At 39.1% G+C, this 19415-nt stretch overlaps 1 protein-coding gene across 7 annotated transcripts in view; it reads left to right on the top strand.

Moving 5' to 3' along the window:
- SPAG9 (sperm associated antigen 9) overlaps nt 1-19415 on the top strand; it is a 142007-nt gene that overhangs the window by 67256 nt on the left and 55336 nt on the right. For 3 of the 7 annotated variants that reach the window (XM_055318486.1, XM_055318488.1, XM_055318503.1), the window contains one exon: nt 9555-9596. The exons of the other annotated variants lie outside the window; for them this stretch is intronic. In XM_055318486.1, the coding sequence (XP_055174461.1) occupies nt 9555-9596 (42 nt within the window). The remainder of the gene's footprint in view (nt 1-9554; nt 9597-19415) is intronic. 7 annotated transcript variants of the gene reach the window in all.

The raw sequence follows: 19415 nt of genomic DNA, 5'->3' as shown, positions 1-19415 counted from the left end.
AGCCAGAGAGGTATTTTTGTTTTGGTTTTGGTTTTGGTATCCTGCTTTAGAGATACTAAAGCAAGTATTTCTCAGTTTCTAGAATAAAATCCTGTATCTGTCTACTGTGTACATGGAGCCACTTAATGAGATAAAGGCTCAACATGTAGAAGTTTCTAGGAGCAAAGTGGTACGTTGCAAAATGGCAAAAGTCTGATTTGTAAAGTATGTCTGATAGTTAGAATATGCTTTGTTATTTACCTAGGCCTTTATCATAAACCAGATGTCATTCTCTAATTTTATGGAAGGCTAGGAGTTAGGTTTAAGAGTTCACTTATGGAGCCTGTCTCTTGTACCTATTGGTCTTTGTGTCCTTGTGTGACAGGAAGTGGGCTAGGCTACCTCTGATTTAACGTTTTCTACAACTTACATTTCTCTGCTGACCTAGCTGTATTTAGGACATGCTTTGCCTTTGTTATGAAAAAATTGAAGGTGAGAATTATAATTAACATTAATTTTACTAGCACAGTTTTCTGTGAAGTAAGGTTAAGGTGAAAATGTTCTGTGAGAAAACCATGTGATGGATTATAACCAAGGAAACAGAACTACAGGAAGCTTCATGGCAGAAGAGTGGCAGTAAAGGGGATTTGCCAATGATTGTAACATTATGGACCTTCTTTGTTGCTGTATTGCAAATTTCAAACGGTAAGAGAGTTGTAGTCAGTGAGGTATTATTATATCTTCAGGTACTGGAAAAATCTTCCAGGAATGAAGCATCTAGAAAAATGAACAAGTTGTCTTTTTTTTTTGTATTTTTTAATTAACTTTTTTTTAAAATTTTTTATTTACTTATGATAGTCACACAGAGAGAGAGAGAGAGAGGCAGAGACACAGGCAGAGGGAGAAGCAGGCCCCATGCAGGGAGCCTGATGCGGGACTCGATCCCGGGTCCCCAGGATCAGGCCCCAGGCTGAAGGCGGTGCTAAACCTGTGAGCCACCTAAGCTGCCTTTATTAATTTTTTTTAAAGATTTTTATTTATTCATGAGAGACACACAGAGAGAGGCCAAGACATAGGCAGAAGGAGAAGCAGGTTCCCTGCAGGGAGTCTGATGCAGGGCTGGATCCCAGGACCTCGGGATCATGAGCTGAGGGCAGACACTAAACCACTCAGCCACCCAGGCGCCCACAAGTTGTCTTTAAAAAGAAGTGTGTGTACATATTATTCCTCATATTCTTGTGGGGAAGATCAACAAACAAGTAAACAAATAAATGATGTAATAGATTTCAAGTATTTTTTTTTAAGATTTTATTTATTTATTCATGAGAGAGAGAGGGAGAGAGAGAGGCAGAGACACAGGTAGAGGGAGAAGCAGTAGTAGATCGAGACCCAGATCGAGTGGACTCGATTTTGGGACTCCCAAGATCATGCCCTGGAACAAAGGCAGGCACCCAACCGTTGAGCTACACAGGCTTTCCTAGATTTCAAGTGTTATGATGGACGGCTTGTGTGTGTGTGTGTGTGTGTGTGTGTGTGTGTGTGTGTGTGTGTGTGTGTTTGCGTTTGCGCGCGCGAGAGAATGTGTGTGTGAGATGTACTGTTTCAAAAAAGCATAAGGGGCTAAATAAACAGTAAGTAGGGATGGATGTTTACTTTAGAGTGGCAAAGGAAGGCCTTTTAGGGGTGATTTGCACCCTGCATGCATGGTTGATGACATAGCACCTGTAAAGGCTCTGTGGTGGGGACAAACTAGAACATTTGAGGAATGGTTGTTGTCACACCTCTCCTTTGAGATTTTTAGACGTAACTACTGTGCTGACATGCCTTTTTCTCAGGATTACCCTCTAAATATAATGGGAAATTCTCATTCCTACCCTACCTTGTAGCAGCATTTGACACATTTGAATACTTACTGCATCTTGAAATACTTTTCTTCACTTTGCTTCCAGGACACCCATCTCCTTGTGGCTCCTGGACTTCTAAGTCATAGTTCCATGGAGCTTAAAGTTAAGCCCCCCTCTCTACATAATCTGAGTAACTCAAGTTCCATGTCTGTAAATGCGCTCCATACATCGATGTTCACAAATTTGAATCTTCCACTCTCATATTCTGAACTCCTCTACACTGCTGCATCCAATTACTTTGTTTTATAGTTTTCCCATATGTATATATTTGTGTTCTGCTTAGGTTACCCCTAGTGGAAACAGTCTTCTTTGAAGGCCAGTCAAAATGCCACAGCTTACATGAAGCCTCATCTGACACCCCTGTTAATGGCCTTCTAGTTTAGAAATCACTAGAAAGCAGAGGAGTTTATATTGCATCATTAACAGAGATTTCTTACTGAGGGTGTTTCTAGTGAAACAGGTAAAAAGCAACTTGTGTTGAATCACCCAAGCTGTTCTGTTAAAAATGTATTATGAAAGTGCTAAAACTGGGAATGAGCAAAAAAATGTTAAGGTGGGATTGTTCATCTAACTGAATTATATTCACAAATAAGCTGCCAAGAAAGAAGGCATTAGAGAAGAAAAGGCCAAGAATAACCTGAGACAGTCCTTAAGAAGAACAGAGAATAAGAATTTGCCCTACTAGATATCAAGGCTTACTATAAAGGTGTGATTATTTACATGTTGTAGTATTGCATTATCTGCCCTTCCTCTTTCCTTCCTGCACAATTCAGTCCTGAAGCTGCTCTGTAGGGCAAAGCAAGGATAAGCATCCATAGGGTGAAGTGGGGGTGGGGCTGGTGCACGTCTATAAGCTGAGAAAGGTTTAGAGTACATCCATCTAGGTGTCGCCTGGTGTAGAGAGTTAGGGCCCCAGCAGTGTGAAGGACATCCATGGAAAGGGGCAGCCAGGCTTTAGGGTGTCAGATCTTAAACAGGATGATGAGGGCACTCCCTCATCCCCAAGCAAGGGCACTCCAGGCATAGAATGTGAGAGGCCGAGCAGGTGAGGAGGGCCGCATCCACACAGAGTTGGAATGAGGGGCAGAAGATGTACAGGGAAAGAAGAGCATTGGGTGGAAGTGGCAGAGAAGAGAGATCGTAAAAGATTGTGGCCCTGAAAGTCAAAGGACAAGAGAGCTTTAGAATGGAAGCGGTTGTTAGCAGGGTCAGCTGGTATGGATAAGTCAAACAGGATGAGGATTGAGTTTGTCAATTTGTAGATACAGGTTTGAGCAGTCTGAGTTGCAGGACCAGTAATAGGAGTGAACAAGAATCATGAAAGGAGGAACTAGAAAAGGTCAGGACTCCAGACAGGTGGTTGTAATGGCAGGAGGGAAAAGGGTAACTTGAGTTGGCTGGTGGGAGAGGTACTCTTAGAGTGGGAGGCAGTGGGTTGTTTGTGTGCTTAGAAGAGTACAGTAGAAAGAGGAATTGAAAACAAGGCAGTGAAGAAGATCATTGATGTATCAGAATTGTAGAGGCAGGGCAGGTGGGGAGAGATCACATACCCCAGCTATAGTTAATTAACTACTTTGTTGACGGGACATCTGTTTTTCCTAGCCCTTTGCTATTACAAACAATGCTGTAGTGAATTATACATAATTTTCTTTTTTTTTTTTTTACACATAATTTTCTACTTGTATTTATGATTCCCGTAAGTGGGATTACTGAATCAGAGCATATATTTAAGATTTTGATAGATATTGCTAAATTACCCACCCAGAGACGTTCTCTTACCAGTGGTGTTGAAGTTCTTCACTGCTTCACATGTTCAGAGGTCAGATAACCCTTCCTTATGCCCAAATATGGGAAGAGAGAGAATGAAGTGTTTCAAGTATCATTTAAAGAATCCTATACATTGAATATTGATGCTGTTTTCTAGACCTTTGTATCAGTTTGCCAGCAATTTCACAGATTTCCATCTAGTTTCACATATACGTGTATATATACCTATATGTGTTTACGATCTGGAACATGCCTAAAGATGTATGTGTGAGTGACTGCATATTGCATATATACCCCCTCCAAATATTTTTTTCTTTTAAGAGTCTTCTGGGTTGGTGATTGTTAGTAAAATATGACTTTTAGAACTGAGAAAAACAATTTCAAGTTGGATGGATACCTACTTGTAAAATTTTAAGAGTTCTTTTAAAGTCATATGAATTGAAATACTTTAGTAAAACTGCTGTGAGAAGCTCTTATTAGCACGGTTTGGTATGTAAAGCCAGTGGTCAATGTGTGCTGCATTCTTCAGGAGATGTGCTTAGCATACAGAACAGGAAATGGCTAAACAGAGCCAGCATTCTTATTCAGAAGAATTTTCCATCCTCCTCCATTTGTGGTTAACAGTTTAGTTCCTATTTCTTTAATTTTTCCAAATTTGAATTTCTGTAGTGGTTGAACCTTATTCCTGTGTCTTTTGTGATTAAAGGTTCCTATTACAAAATGTGTGTGTAATTAAAAGTTTCTGAGCAGTTAAAGCTCTTAATTTTTTAAACTTTTTATTTTGAGATATTTTCAACCTTAAGAAAAATTGCAGAAACAGTACAGAGAGTTCCTATAATACCCATCACCAACAAGTGTTAACTAACCCTAGTATATACAATTATTAAAACTAAGACAGTTGACATTGGTGCAATATTATTAGCTAAGCTGTAGATGTGTATTTGGATGTTACCAGTTTTTCTACTACTGTCTTCTGTTCAGAATCCAGTCCAGGATCCCACGTTGCACTGAGTTATGTGTTCTTGGTGTCTTTCAACATATGACGGTTCCTTAATCTTGGCCTTGAGGCATGAAGAGCATTGGTTAATTATATTGTAAAATGTCCGACATACTGTGCTTCTCTAATGATTTCTCATAATTAGATTGACATTTTGTATTTTTGGCAAGAAGATTGTGGAAACAACATACCTTAGTAGTGCTTTTTTTTTTTTTTTTTAATTTTTTTTTTTTTTTTTAGTTTATTTATGATAGTCACAGAGAGAGAGGCAGAGACACAGGCAGAGGGAGAAGCAGGCTCCATGCACCGGGAGCCCGACGTGGGATTCGATCCCTGGTCTCCAGGATCGCGCCCTGGGCCAAAGGCAGGCGCCAAACCACTGCGCCACCCAGGGATCCCCTTAGTAGTGCTTATTAACCTTGATTGCTTGGTTTAGCTGATGTGTGTTGGGTTTCTCCACCCTGTTAACTGTTTTTCCCCTTATAATTAATAAGGATCTTGGGGTGGGCGCCTGGGTGGCACAGTTGGTTAAGCATCTGACTCTTGGTTTTGGCTCAGGTCAGGATCCCAGGGTCCTGAATTTGAGCCCCACATCGGGCTCTGTGCTCAGCAAAAAGGCTGCTTTAGATTCTCTGATGTTCTCCTTTCCTCTCCCTCTGCCTCTCCCCTCTTGCTCTTGCACACACTTGTGCGCTCTCTCTTTAAAATAAATCAGTCTTAAAAAAAAAAAAAGTATCTTGGTGGATATGCTTTGAGACTGTGCAAATATCCTATTTCTCTTTAAATTTTCATCTACTTATTGTAGTTCTGTCACTGGATTTTACGGTTATTACTGTGGTGTTCCAGTGGTTATTTTCTATTTTCTTCATCCATTTTATGTTAACTGGAATTCTTCTGTAAGGATGAGACCGACCTTCCTTCCTTCCTTCCTTCCTTCCTTCCTTCCTTCCTTGAAATTATGGACATTTGTTTTATTCTCTAGGTTATCCAATGCTATCGTTTATTTTATTGTGCAAATTGTTCCAGCTTTGGAATTGAGAGCTTTTTAGGTGGACTTCTGTATGCTTTCAACATGCCCCTTACTTTTTTGAGTACTTCCTTCCTGGCACTATAAGATGCTCCCGGCTTTTATTCTATGTCTGAGCCCTGGTTCTTGTATTTAGGAACCAAGATCTAGGTACCACATGTGTTTGTTGCTTGAAATGTGATTGCTTCTAGGCTCTTTCTTTGTTGCTTATGTTGTATTCTCCATTCATTTATATTATATATTACCCAGGGATCCCCCCTTCTCCTCCTTTAAACTGTTTCTTAGAGATAGGGGAATGGAATTAGTTCTTTCTTAGGGGGAATGGAATTAGTTCTTAATGGAATTATTTACAGTGAGGTTTTTTCTTTTTGACATATTTACTGGATTGTATGTTGACCAAGATGCTACTGTATGCTGAGAATGAACATTGGTAAAAATCTAAATAATACAATTTGAAAATCATGGTTTTTACAGCTCATATTTCAAAGGTGGCTTCTTTTCAAGTAATTTGCTCAGAAGTATTTATTATTCTTATTGATATTTAATATTTAAGCTAGCTTTTAGAGTAAGAAAAATAACTTTAATAATTTTCCTGTTAAAGACAAATTACCTGCTTTTTGCATTAAAAAATATCTGAGTGGGCAGCCCGGGTGGCCCAGCGGTTTAGTGCCACCTTCATCAGCCCAGGGCGTGATCCTGGAGAACCAGAATCAGGCTCCCTGCATGGAGCCTGCTTCTCCCTCTGTCTGTGTCTCTGCCGCTCTCTGTCTTTGTGCGTGTGTGTGTCTCTCATGAATGAATGAATGAATGAATAAAATATCTGAGTGCCCACTATGCCAGAAACTAGAAATGCTATTACAGCGTTCTAGGAGTCCAAATATTTTATAAAACAGGGTTAAAAAACTTTTAACTGTTAACAGTTTCCTAATTTTTTTTTAAGGTTTTATTTATTCATGAGAGACAGAGAGAGAGAGAGAGAGAGAGAGAGAGAGAGAGAGGCAGAGACATAGGTAGAGGGAGAAGCAGGCTCCATGCAAGGAGCCAGACATGGGACTCCATCTCAGGTCTCCAGGATCACACCCTGGGCTGAAGGCCGTGCTAAACCGCTGGGCCACCGGGGCTGCCCCCACAGTTTCCTGATTTTAAATAATATTGAAGAATCTAGACTAAAAAGTTTCTCCAGCCCTAAATACTACTTTTCCCCAGGTATTGTGAATAGTTGGTGTATCTGTCCTTCAGACGTTTTTCTTTTACATATGCAAAATAGGTAACACACTCAATATGTTTGTAAGATAAATGGCTATGTGCTCTAAGTATTTTCCTGCTGCTTGCTGGTTTGTTTTTCATGAAAAAAATGTGTGTTGGCAGTCTTTCCATTGTTATGTAGAGAGAGTGCCACCCAGTTCCTGCCCCCCACCAGCATTTGATAAATAGTTGATAAGGGTTAAATATAATAATAACCCAGAATCAAAGATCATATAAAAAAAATTGAGCGGATCCCTGGGTGGCTCAGCGATTTAGCACCTGCCTTTGGCCCAGGGCATGATCCTGGAGACCCTGGATCGAGCCCTGCATTGCGCTGCCTGCATGGAGCCTGCTTCTCTCTCTGCCTGTGTCTCTGCCTTTCTGTGTGTGTCTCTCATTAATAAATAAATAAATAAATAAATAAATAAATAAATAAATAAATAAATAAATAAATAAAATCTTTGGGATCCCTGGGTGGCGCAGCGGTTTGGCGCCTGCCTTTGGCCCGGGGCGCGATCCTGGAGACCCGGGATCAAGTCCCACGTCGGGCTTCCGGTGCATGGAGCCTGCTTCTCCCTCTGCCTGTGTCTCTGCCTCTCTCTCTGTGTGTGACTATCATAAATAAAAAAAAAATGAAAAAAAAATTGAGAGGCAGTCTGATTTCTATAAAGTGAATCATGCCTTGCTAATCTGTGGCTTTTGAGAGAATTAACAGAGAGCCTACAGCCCTATTTTAGGCTTTTCAAAGACTTTGATGAATTTCCAGAACAAGAATATTTAAAGCTTCTGGTTGCTTTGTGTTTAAGAGAAACACTTGTCTTCGGGTTCCTGAGTGGTTCAGTTGGTTAAGCATCTGTCTTCAGATCAGGTTGCAATCTCAGGGTTCAGGGATGGAGCTTGGTGTTGGGCTCTCTACTCAGCAGGGAGGCTGCTTCTCTCTCCCCAACCTCCAGTGCTTATGCTCTCTTTCTGTCAAATCAAATCTTAAAGAAGAAGAAGAAACACTTGCTCATAGAGGGAAATGTACAGATAGAAAATGAATAAATAGGTATTTTTGTGAAAAAGAATTTCAATATTGGTCACCCTTCAATTATTAGTGATGTCTGTTTCTGAAATGATGGGGTAAAAGGAAGGTACAGTAAACATTTCCAAGTGTACTGGAATATTTGCATGTTAAATATTCTAGATGATAAAAATATTCTAGATGATTAGAATAGATTTGAAAAAGATTTCAGGGCTGTATGAATAGATAAAAGGGCTAAGTGATGAGCTGCTTATTGATAAAGTATTAGGTTTGACATGGTGACCCCTGAACTATAATAATATCTCTTAAACTAGAAGCTTAAAGGTGTTTTTATTTTTTTTATTGTGTGTGTGTGTCTTGTACTTTTTAAAAAATTTATATTCAATTAATTAACATACAGTATATTATTAGTTTCAGAGATAGAGTTCAGTGATTCACCAGTCTTATATAACATGCAGTGCTCATTACATCATGTGCCCTCAATGTCCATCACCCAGTTACCCCATCCCCCATCTCACTCTCCTCTAGCAACCCTCAATTTGTTTCCTATGATTGAGTCTCTTGGGGCACCTGGGTGGCTCAGTGATTGAGCATCTGCCTTTGGCTCAGGTCATGATCCCAGATCCTGGGATTGAGTCCTGCATCGGGCTCCCCTCAGGGAGCCTGCTTCTCCCTCTGCCTATGTCTCTACCTCTCTCTCTCTCTCATGAATAAATAAGTAAAATCTTAAAAAAAAAAAAAAAAAGTCTCTTATGGTTTGTCACCCTCTCTTGTTTTATTTTTCCCTCCCTTCCCACATGTTCCTCTGTTTTGTTTCTTTTCGTTTTCTTTTCAGATTTCATTTATTTATTTGACAGAGAGAGAGAGAAAGAACAAGAGTGAGCGAGCACAAGCAGGGGAAGCCTCAGAGAGAGAGGGAGAAGCAAGCTCTCCGCTGAGCAGCGAGTCTTATGTGGGGTTGGATCCCAGGACTCTGGGATCATGACCTGAGCCGAAGACAGCTGCTTAACCTACTGAGCCACCGAGGCACCCCACTCTTTTGTTTCTTAAATTCTACATATGAGGGAAATAATATAATTGTCTTTCTTTGATCATAGCATAATATCTTTCTTTGATATTAGCATAATATCCTCTGGTTCCATCCATGTCCTTGCAATTGGCAGGTTTTGGGTTTTTTGATGGCTGAGTAATATTCCATTGTGTGTGTGTGTGTGTGTGTGTGTGTGTGTGTGTGTGTATACTACATCTTTATCTATTCATATGTTGATGGCATCTGGGCTCTTTCCATAATTTGGCTATTGTGGACATTGCTGCTGTAAACATTAGGGTACAGGTGCTTCTTTGGATCACTACATTTGTATCGTTGGTGTAAATACCTAGTAGTACAATTGCTGGGACATAGGGTAGCTCTATTTTTCGACTTTTTGAGGAAACTGAGGAAAAGTGTTTTTAAGTCAAATCAAAACAAAACCCACAAATCCTCATTTTAACATAGTAGATTAGAGAGATCATGTTATCCTGAATGGTAAAACAAGCCAAAGATACTTAGGAATGTGCTAACACCTAATACATGATCTTGTTGTCTCTCGTATAATCTTTCTTTCTTCCCAGGTCAGCAGTAGTCCTGAATCTCTGAAGCCTGTAGAACAGGAGGTGAGAATGGTATTTCAGATCACTTTCCAAAACTAAACAAACACAGTTAACTACTGGTTACTTATTCAACTACTATTCTCAAGACATTAGTGCTCAGTTTGGAAGACTACTGATGTTTTTCACTGAAATATAAGACAATTATTTCTGTAGTGGTTGCTAGGGCTTTACTGTAATCTATAAATTACTCCTCCCCTAAAGACAGCATTTTAAAATAAAGAAGAGAAATCTAAGTAAATCATATGGAAGTTCAGCCTATTTCCATCTACCCAGCTCTAGGTAAGAAACACGCAAATACCCTTGCACAAATTTGCACAGATACTTTCCTCAAGACAGAATGTACATAACTTGTGTGTATCCTGGAGACAGCCCTAGTGTGTCATTGTACTATAGGCTGCCTCCCTCGATGAACAGATTTCTTCAGCTTTAATCAGGGCGTTGTTAGCTTTATTCAGCAAACATCTGTTATGAGCCTTCTTCACGTCAGGCTTGATATGCTGGGCATTGGGGATATAAAGACAAGGCTTTTTCCTACTCGCCAGGTCAGGTCTCCTACCCATCCAGGTCCATGGAAGCACTACAGCTGATCTGTGACAGTGAAACAGTGTCCCCTTTCTTCCGAAATAACTTCAGGGTTAGGACATTCATACTTCTAGTAATCAGAATTTTCTTAAACCCACAGTATAATTAACTTCTAATTGTGCTTAGGGTTAGGGTTTTCGGTGTTTTTTTGGTCACAGACTCCTTTAGGAATCAAAGTCATAAAACATCAAGAAAATACATGTACACATAGAATTTTATGATTCTTTTATATCATAGAGCTGTAAATCAAAAGAGCTTAAGAACCACTGCTTTAACATTTTAACTTTGTGGAGAAAGGATTGTAAATATAAAAATTGAAATATAAGGTGATTAAGTGTTATAGTGGGGATACATGGGCCTAGTTTTTATAATTTTGTCTTTACTTTCATTAGGCTTAAAATCTAATAAAAAAGACACTTATGTAACAATAGCTTGCCCCTTTGTTTATCTTATTTCAGATGAAGGCAGGCAGGCTACTTAGGAAAACATTACACTGGAACATTTTTTTCTTTCCTTCTTTCCAGATCTTATTTATTTATTTATTTATTCATTCATTCATTTATTTATTTATTTATTTATTTATTTATTTATTTATTTATTTATTTATTTTACTTACTACTTACTGAGAGAGAGCAAGCATGAGTTCATGCAGGAGTGAGGGGAGGGGTTGAGAGGGAGGAGAGAGAATCTCAAGCAGACCCCCACCATAGAGCTTGATTTCAGGATCTTGAGATCATGACCTGAGCTGAAGCCAAGAGTCAGATGCTGTACGAAGCGCCCCCATTTCTAAGGTGTCCTTAGATAAATTTGTCTTTTATAATTGTAAACTTAAGTTACAGTCTCTCAAAACATAAATAGTAACGGCAATGCTGAATAACAACATACATAGAGCACATGAGGGAGGAATTTGATGAATGAAACAACTGAAGATACTTTGTAGAGGTTTATAGACTTTTACCTGGTATCTAAAGCCAGTAAAAAAATGCACAAGACAGATAGTTTTCACTATGGTATCTCAAGTGAAGCTAAAAGTAATGACACCTATTTTCTTATTTGTGTGTAGTGAGTACCTACAGAATAAAATTTACCATTTTTTTCTTTTCTTTTTTTTTTAATTATTTATTTGAGAGAGAGTATGCAAATGAATGTAGGGAGTGGCAGAGGTAGAGGGAGAAGCAGGCTTCCTGCTGAGCAGTGACTCCCCGCCCCCCACGACCTGGGGCACAATCCCAGAACCCTAAGATCATGACCTGAGCTGAAGGCAGATGCTTAACCGACTGAGCCACCCAGGTGCCCCTAAAATTTACCATCTTAATCATTTTTAAGTGCATAGTTCAGTAATGTTAAGAATATTCACGTTGTGAAGCAGATCTCTAGAACTTTTTCATCTTGCAAACCTAACACTTTGTACCCATGAAACAACTCCCTCTCTCCCCTTCTCCCACCCCAGCAACCACCATTCTACTTTCTTTTCTAAGAGTTTGACTGCTTTAGGTGTCATGTAAATGGAACCATGGTATTCGTCTTTTGTGACTGGCTTATTTCACTCAGCATTATGTCCTCAAGATTCATATCTGTTGTAGTATGTGTTGGGTTTTCCTCTTTTTAAGGCTGAATAATATTCCATTGTATCTATAGACCGCATTTGATACATCCATTCATCCCTTTTTTTTTTTTAATTTTTATTTATTTATAATAGTCACAGAGAGAGAGAGAGAGAGGCAGAGACATAGGCAGAGGGAGAAGCAGGCTCCATGCACCGGGAGCCCGATGTGGGATTCGATCCCGGGTCTCCAGGATCGCGCCCTGGGCCAAAGGCAGGGACCAAACCGCTGCGCCACCCCGGGATCCCCATCCATTCATCCCTTGATGGACATTTGGGTCACTTCTACCTCTAGGCTATTGGGAGTAGTGCTGCTATGAACATGGGTGGAGCAAATTTCTTTCAATTTATTTTTTTAAGATTCTATTTATTTATTCATGAGAGACAGAGAGAGAGGCAGAGACCTAGGCAGCGGGAGAGGCAGGCTCCCTGCGGGGATCCTGATGTGAGACTCGATCCCAGGACCCTGAGATCACGACCCAGCCTAAAGGCAGATGCTCAACCACTGAGCCACCAGGTGCCCTGCTTTCAGTTCTTTTGGATATATACCTAGAGGGGTATTGCTGGATCATATGATAGTTTTATTTTTAGTTTTCTGAGGAAATACCATGCTGTGTTCCAAGCAAGGTGCAACATTTTATAATCTTCCCTGCAGTGTACAAGGGTTCAAATTTCTCCATATCTCAACAACACTTGTTATTTTCTGTTTGTTTTTGATAGTAGCCATCCTAATGGATGTGAGGTGATGCTGTAGTTTTTATTTGTATTTCTCTGATGATTAGTAATGTTGAGCATTTTTTTGTGCTTGTTTCCTATTCATATAACATTTTTTAAAAAAGATTTTATTTGTTTGTTTATTTATTTATTTATGAGAGAGACAAAGAGATAGGCAGAGGGAGAAGCAGGCTCCCTCGAGGGAGCCTGCTATGGAACTCAGTCCCAGGACCCCAGGATCATGACCTCACCTGAAAGCAGAGGCACAACCACTGAACCCAGGTTCCCCTGTATAACATTTTTTTTTAAGGATTTTATTTATTTATTTATTTATTTATTTATTTATTTATTTATTCATTCATTCATTCATTCATTCATTCATGAGAGACAGGCAGAGACACAGACAGAGAAGGAGGCTCCATGCAGGAAGCCTGATGTGAGACTCGAACCCAGAACTCCAGGATTACACCCTGGGTGGAAGGCAGGTGCCAAACCGCTGAGCCACCCAGGGATCCCCTGTATAACATTTTTGAATGTTCTTTTATCTTTTAATTTTATCTATCCTTTTATCTTTTAATTAATTTTATTTTTAAAAGGTTTTGTTTATTTATTCATGAGAGACACAAAGAGAGGCAGACACAGGCAGAGGGAGAAGTAGGCTCCATGCAGGGAGCCCAATCCGGGACTTGATTCCGGAACCCCAGGATCACGCCCCGAGCCAAAAGCAGACACCCAACCCCTGAGCCACACAGGTGTCCCAATTATTTTTAAAAGTAGGCTCTACGCCCAACATGGGGCTTGAACACACAACACTGAGATCTAGATTTGAGCTGAGATCAAGAGTTGGACGCTTAACCAACTGAGCCACCTAGGCACCCTAACACCTACTTTTTAAAGCACAGTTTAATATGCATAGGAAGGCATTCCCCTCTGGTCATAGCACTGGAATCCAAGATCAGTTTCCTGCTTTTTGTGGACATTCTCCAGTGATATGCACAGCCTACAATTTGAGATTTCCTTAATGACTAAAGGGAGGTTGGGGAATAGGTTATAAAAGAAGTACATTTATGAGAAAGAGACTTGACAGCCGTGAAGGCACCTACATCAGCATATATTTGAAGAGGGTATCTTAATGACACCAAGCAATTGAATTGATAGGCCAGGGTTCTTCACATAAAGAGGCAATTGTAGTCAAGACTATTAGCTAAACAGCATATGTTGTCCAGGATACAGGGAAAGGGAAACCCTCTTGGAATGCTGGTGGGAATGCAAACTAGTGCAGCCAGTGTGGAAAACAGTATGGAGTTTCCTCAAAAAGTTAAAAATAAACTGCCCTTTGACCCAGCAGTTGCACTACTAGGTATTAACTCAAAGAATACAAAATTACTAATTCAAAGGGATACATGCACCCTAGTGTTTATAGCTTGTTATCTACAATAGCCAAACTATAGAAACAGCCTATTTCTCTATGAACTGATGAATTGATAAAGATGTGATATGTGTATACAATGGAATATTACTCAGCCATAAAAAGAATGAAACCTTGCCATTTGCAACAGCATGGATGGAGCTAGAGAATATTATGCTAAGTGAAATAAGTCAAAGGAAGACCTATCATATGACTTAACTCATGTAGAATTTAAGAAACAAATGACCAAAGGCAGTGTGGTGGGGGGAAGCAAGAACTGATAGTTAACATTAAGGAAGTGGGTGGGGGGTGGATTAAATAGGTGATGGGGATTGAGGGGTACACTTAGTGTGATGAGTACCAAGTGATGTATAAAAGTATTCAATCACTATATTCTGCACCTGAAACTAGTATTATTACACTGTTAACTGAGTGGAATTTAAATAAACACTTAAAAAAAATTAGCTAAAGCAGTGCTGGTTGGCAAATGACTGGTATAAAATTGGAACTGGAGGTCTCCAGAAGCTACAGACTAAATGTCAAATAATAGCATGTAACTCCTCTGAAACTTTATATAGGATAATTTTTTTAAATGCTTTCAGTTTCCATTTAGGTTCTACTAAGAATTTTCTCTCTTTTTTTAAAGATTCTATTTATTTGAGAGAGCAAGAGAGCATGAGCGAAGGGGAAGGGTGAGGAAAGGGAGAAGTAGACTCCCTGCTGAGCAGAGACGGATGGGGGCGCTCAGTCCCAGGACTCTGGGATCATGAGCTGAGCCTTAGTGCTTAACCGACGGAGCCACCTAGGCACCCCATGATTTTTCTTATCTTGTACATTGTATCTTTTTTTTTTAAGATTTATTTATTCATGAGAGACACAGAAAGAGACATAGGCAGAGGGAGAAGTAGGCTCCCCTCAGGGAGCCCAATGTGGGACTTGATCCTGGATTCTGGGATCACGCCCTGAGCCTAAGGCAGTTTAGACTTAACAGCTGAGCCACCCAGGTGTCCCATTGCACATCTTATCTTATGAGCTTACTGTTGACCAAAAGTGATATACTTTATCTTTTAACAGATTAATATTTAGGCTTGTCTTTCTTCATTCTATCTTGTTGGAGGCATTATTAGTGACAGAATTTCATAATTTCTTCCATAGGAGATACAATACAAGAATACTGTGCTTCCAACCAAACATTGTAGCAGAGACTTTTCCCATGTCAGTGCTTTCCTACTAATCTTAGGAGCTTTATGTCACCACTGCCTGGGAGACCAACAAGAAATGCCTCTTTTGAAAATGGTCCCCTAAAATTGAGAGCTTCTCTCCTTGGCTCTCCCTGAGATCCAGAAGTACAGCCCACACAGTGAGCTATTTTAATGAGTGTAAAATATTTTTATATGGTAAAACCAGAAAAGGGAAGTTATAGATAAATAAATCTCATGTTACTTGGATAGTCCATGACAAATTTAAAACATTTTCTTCTAAGCAGATCCTAATTTACCCTTCCTTGTAGCCCCAAACCTTGAGAAGATGGCAGAGTCCTTTTCCTAGTTTAGGTTCAGCTCTCATGGTTACTTTATTTTATACTCCCAGATCCACAAGAATTTGGGGAGGAGGGCTTTTGCCAAACTGCTTATGTTATGAACTCTTTAATTGCTAAGTAATTTTTTTTTAATGTGAAAGTAACTAGACATTGGGGATAGGGTGATTAGGAGGAAGAGGAAATAATTTTTCTACTTTTATTTGAGAGACAAATGACAAGTACAAGATTGACCTCAAAGGACAGCTGGCTGACTCAGTTGGTGGAGCATGGGACTTGATCTCAAGGTCATGAGTTCAAGCCTTACACTGGGCATAGAGCTTGTTTTAAGAAAAAAAAAAATGGACCTCAAATTATTTTTCACATAGCTTCAAAGTCATGTCATTTTTTTCAGTATAGATGAACTTGATTTTTTTCCTAGGGCTTTCTGAATCCACAGTCTTGATGAGTTTTAAGTGCTTATCAGGAACCTTAAATGTATTTTATATTTTAAACCTTTAAAAAGTGGGAATTTGAGGTGCCTGGCTGGCTCAGTCAGTAGAATATGATGCTCTTGATTTCATGGTTGTGAGTTTAAGCCCCACATTGGGCATAGCACCTACTAAAAATAAAATAAATAGTGGGAATTCCTGTATGTGATAAACATAAATATGAATTAATCAAGTGCCGCTTTCATTTTTTATTTAGTTTTTAAGATTTATTTATTTGAGCACACATGAGCAAATGGAGGGGCAGAAGGAGAGAGTAAGGTTGGGAGGGAGAGAGAGAAAGAGAGAAGCAGACTCCCCTCTGAGCACAGAGCTGGACACTTGCCGGTCCCACACCCTGACACCATGAGCTGAGCCAAAATGAAGAGCTGGATGCCCAACCGACTGAGTCACCCAGGTGCCCCTTGCTACTTATGGTTTTTTAATAGAGTACACATCAAAGCAAGGACTTAAGAGAGTGGGACTCAGGGCAGCCTCTAGTTGTCTTCAGTATGGGTTTCTTTGGTTCCACAAATGTGACCATCAGTTTTTTTTAATTCCAAACAAGCTAATTGGCTTGGCTTATGTAAGTTTTGCCAGATCTTTCTTATTAGACATCAGTCAACAGCTCAGGAAAATAGCAATTTTGTCCTTTAGTTTTAAGAGGGGAGGAAGTGATAGAGAATTGAGCTATTTCTTTGGTTTGTCTTCCTTCCCACTAGAAATCAGCCCTGTATTTGTTTTCCTTCCCACTAGAAATCAGCCCTAATCAGCACAGAATAATTGGCTATCCTATACAGCATGTTTTATCAGCATATTTAGTGTTGTACTTCAGGTGACAGGTAACCAGTTGTCTTAAACACAGACACTAATGAATGGGTAGCTCCCTATATATTAATAGTATCAATGATTTTCTCAAAACTTTCTAAGTGAAAGATAATTTCATCTAGCTATACTAATTCAAATTTATTTCTAACTTAATTTACTTTTTTCCTTCTAATAGTAACACGTGCCTATTGTTTAAAAATTTGGAAACGCACAAGTATTAATAAGCAGGAAAGAATTTTTATCTGTTATCTATAGCCACTTTATATAAGCTAAAACATTTTTTAGAGACCATACTTCATGTATAGATTTATATTCTGATTTTTCTAATTTTTTCTACTTCTATATGTATATATAATTATGCCAACAAAGGCACAGGAAAAGTAAAAAATCACTTGTTATCCATCTACTCAGTGGCAACAACTGTAAGAATCACTGTCCTATTTTTTTTTAATTGCTCATACTGTACTGGTTTGTTTTAATCCCAGTCTCTTTGCAAACTATTTTGAATATCTTCCATTTCAGTAAATACCCTTCTACAACGCAGGGTTTTTTTTTTTAAGATTTTATTTATTTATTCATGAGCGACGGAAAGAGAGAGAGAGAGGCAGAGACACAGGCAGAGGGAGAAGCAGGCTTCACGCAGGGAGCCTGACATGGGACTCGATCCGGGGTCTCCAGGATCGCACCCTGGGCTGCAGGTGGCACTAAACCGCTGTGCCACCCGCGCTGCCCTACAATACAGTTTTTAATTGCTGAATAATGTTCTCTTATATGGATATAGTATAGTTTGCTTAATCTCTTATTTTGAAGCATTTAAGTTGTTTGCAGTTTTTTGCTGTTACAAATGATGTTATGTATACACTTTATGTAAAATATATATGCAATTTATTTTTCCAGTTTAACATATAAGCATTTTCCCATGTCACTGAAAATCCTTTTAAATAAGTATCATATCTAACATGTGTATACTATTTTATTTTTCCTTTGATAGATTCAAAATCGCAGGGGACATTTATTTTTGGTAAATGGATCATTACCTGCTATGAATATGTGTTTCTTAAAATAATGATAAGAAATAAAATAATTGGTGGCTGACCAGCTATTATTCAAGTCCAATATAAACTCAGAAATTGAGAATAGCAAAGATTTTCTAGGATGAAGGTCTTCAGCAGACATTTGGGTTTTAACCATGTGTTAGAGCTCAAGCCCATCAGGAGAGCCAGGATACTCAGATTTTTATTTTATTTTTTTTTAAGATTTTATTTATTTTTTCATGAGAGAGAGAGAGGCAGAGACACAGGCAGAGGGAGAAGCAGGCCCCATGCAGGGAGCCCAATGTGGGACTTGATCCTGGGTCTCTGGAATCACGCCCTGAGCTGAAGGCAGATGCCCAACCACTGAGTCACTCAGGTGTCCCAATACTCAGATTTTTAAATGGGTAACTCATGCTGGTATGGCATTCACAAGCTGTGACATTCTGCATTTCTCATCATTTACAAATAAACAAAAAACAGGAAAAAGAAAAACCTCAGAGTCTGGAGTAGGGATGAAGAGTGGTGAGTGGGACACCATTGAAGAGCTAAAGAAGTTTTTTTTTTTTTTTTTAAGTAAGCATATAGTGTTGTATCCGTTTTAGAGGTGCAACATAGGGATTCAGCACTTCCTTATATTATTCAGTGCTCATCAAGAAAAATGTACCCTTTATTTTTTAAATTTTATTTATTTATTCATGAGAGACACACAGAAAGAGGCAGAGACACAGGCAGAGGGAGAAGGAGGCTCCTCACAGGGAGCCTGATGCAGGACTCCATCCCTGGACCCAGGATCACGCCCCAAACTGAACGCAGATGCTCAACCGCTGAACTACCCAGGCGTATTGATAAATGTACCATTTAATCTCCTTCGTCTAATTTCACCCATCCTTCTGCACACCTCCCCTTTGGTAACCATTTGTTTGTTCTGTATAGTTAAGAGGCTGTTTCTAGGTGTTGTTTTTTTTTTTTCCTCTCTGTCTTCCTCTCTCTCACTTTTTTTTCTTCCTTCATCTGTTTTGTTTCTTAAATTCCACATATGAGTGAAATCATGGTATTTGTCTTTCTCTTAACCATCTTATCTTATTTCATTTAGTGAAACATTCTTTAGCACCATCCTTGTTGTTGCAAATGGCAAGTTTTCATTCTTTTTTATGGCTGAATAATATTCCATTGTATACATATACCATCTCTTCTGGATAAAGAACTCCTGATTTGCCCCAGCAAATATAATTTACATAACCCTATGTTTTCTTCTGGTGATTGGTTCTAATTCACCCACTCTTGGTACTGAAATTTTTGCTACATCAAAATTCGTGATAGTTAATTATTTTTAGGAGAAGATAATGGAGATGAAAGTGTTTTAATATTATAAAGCTAAGAGTTTCGGTCATAAAGTTCTCTGAGTGTGGTTGCTTTCACTGTAATTGCTTTCCGCCATAGCACAGGTAGCTGACTATATGCCAAAAATGCTTTCTTGTACTTGAACAGAATTTTAAATTTAAATTTGAAATTGAACACTCTTGACTTCTCAGCACCTAAAATGACCTAAATCTCTCAGATAGTGTAATATAAAGCTTAGAGTATATATGTAATTTTGATTGGTATAGTATTGTTGTTACTGTTTTTTTTTTTTTTATGGCTTGGAGTCT

This window comes from Nyctereutes procyonoides, unplaced genomic scaffold (assembly GCF_905146905.1).
Source record: "Nyctereutes procyonoides isolate TBG_1078 unplaced genomic scaffold, NYPRO_anot_genome, whole genome shotgun sequence".
NCBI classification, from domain to species: domain Eukaryota; kingdom Metazoa; phylum Chordata; class Mammalia; order Carnivora; family Canidae; genus Nyctereutes; species Nyctereutes procyonoides.
The sequence above is the reverse complement of the archived record's forward strand: the minus strand, read 5'-3'. Positions and strand labels throughout refer to the sequence as shown.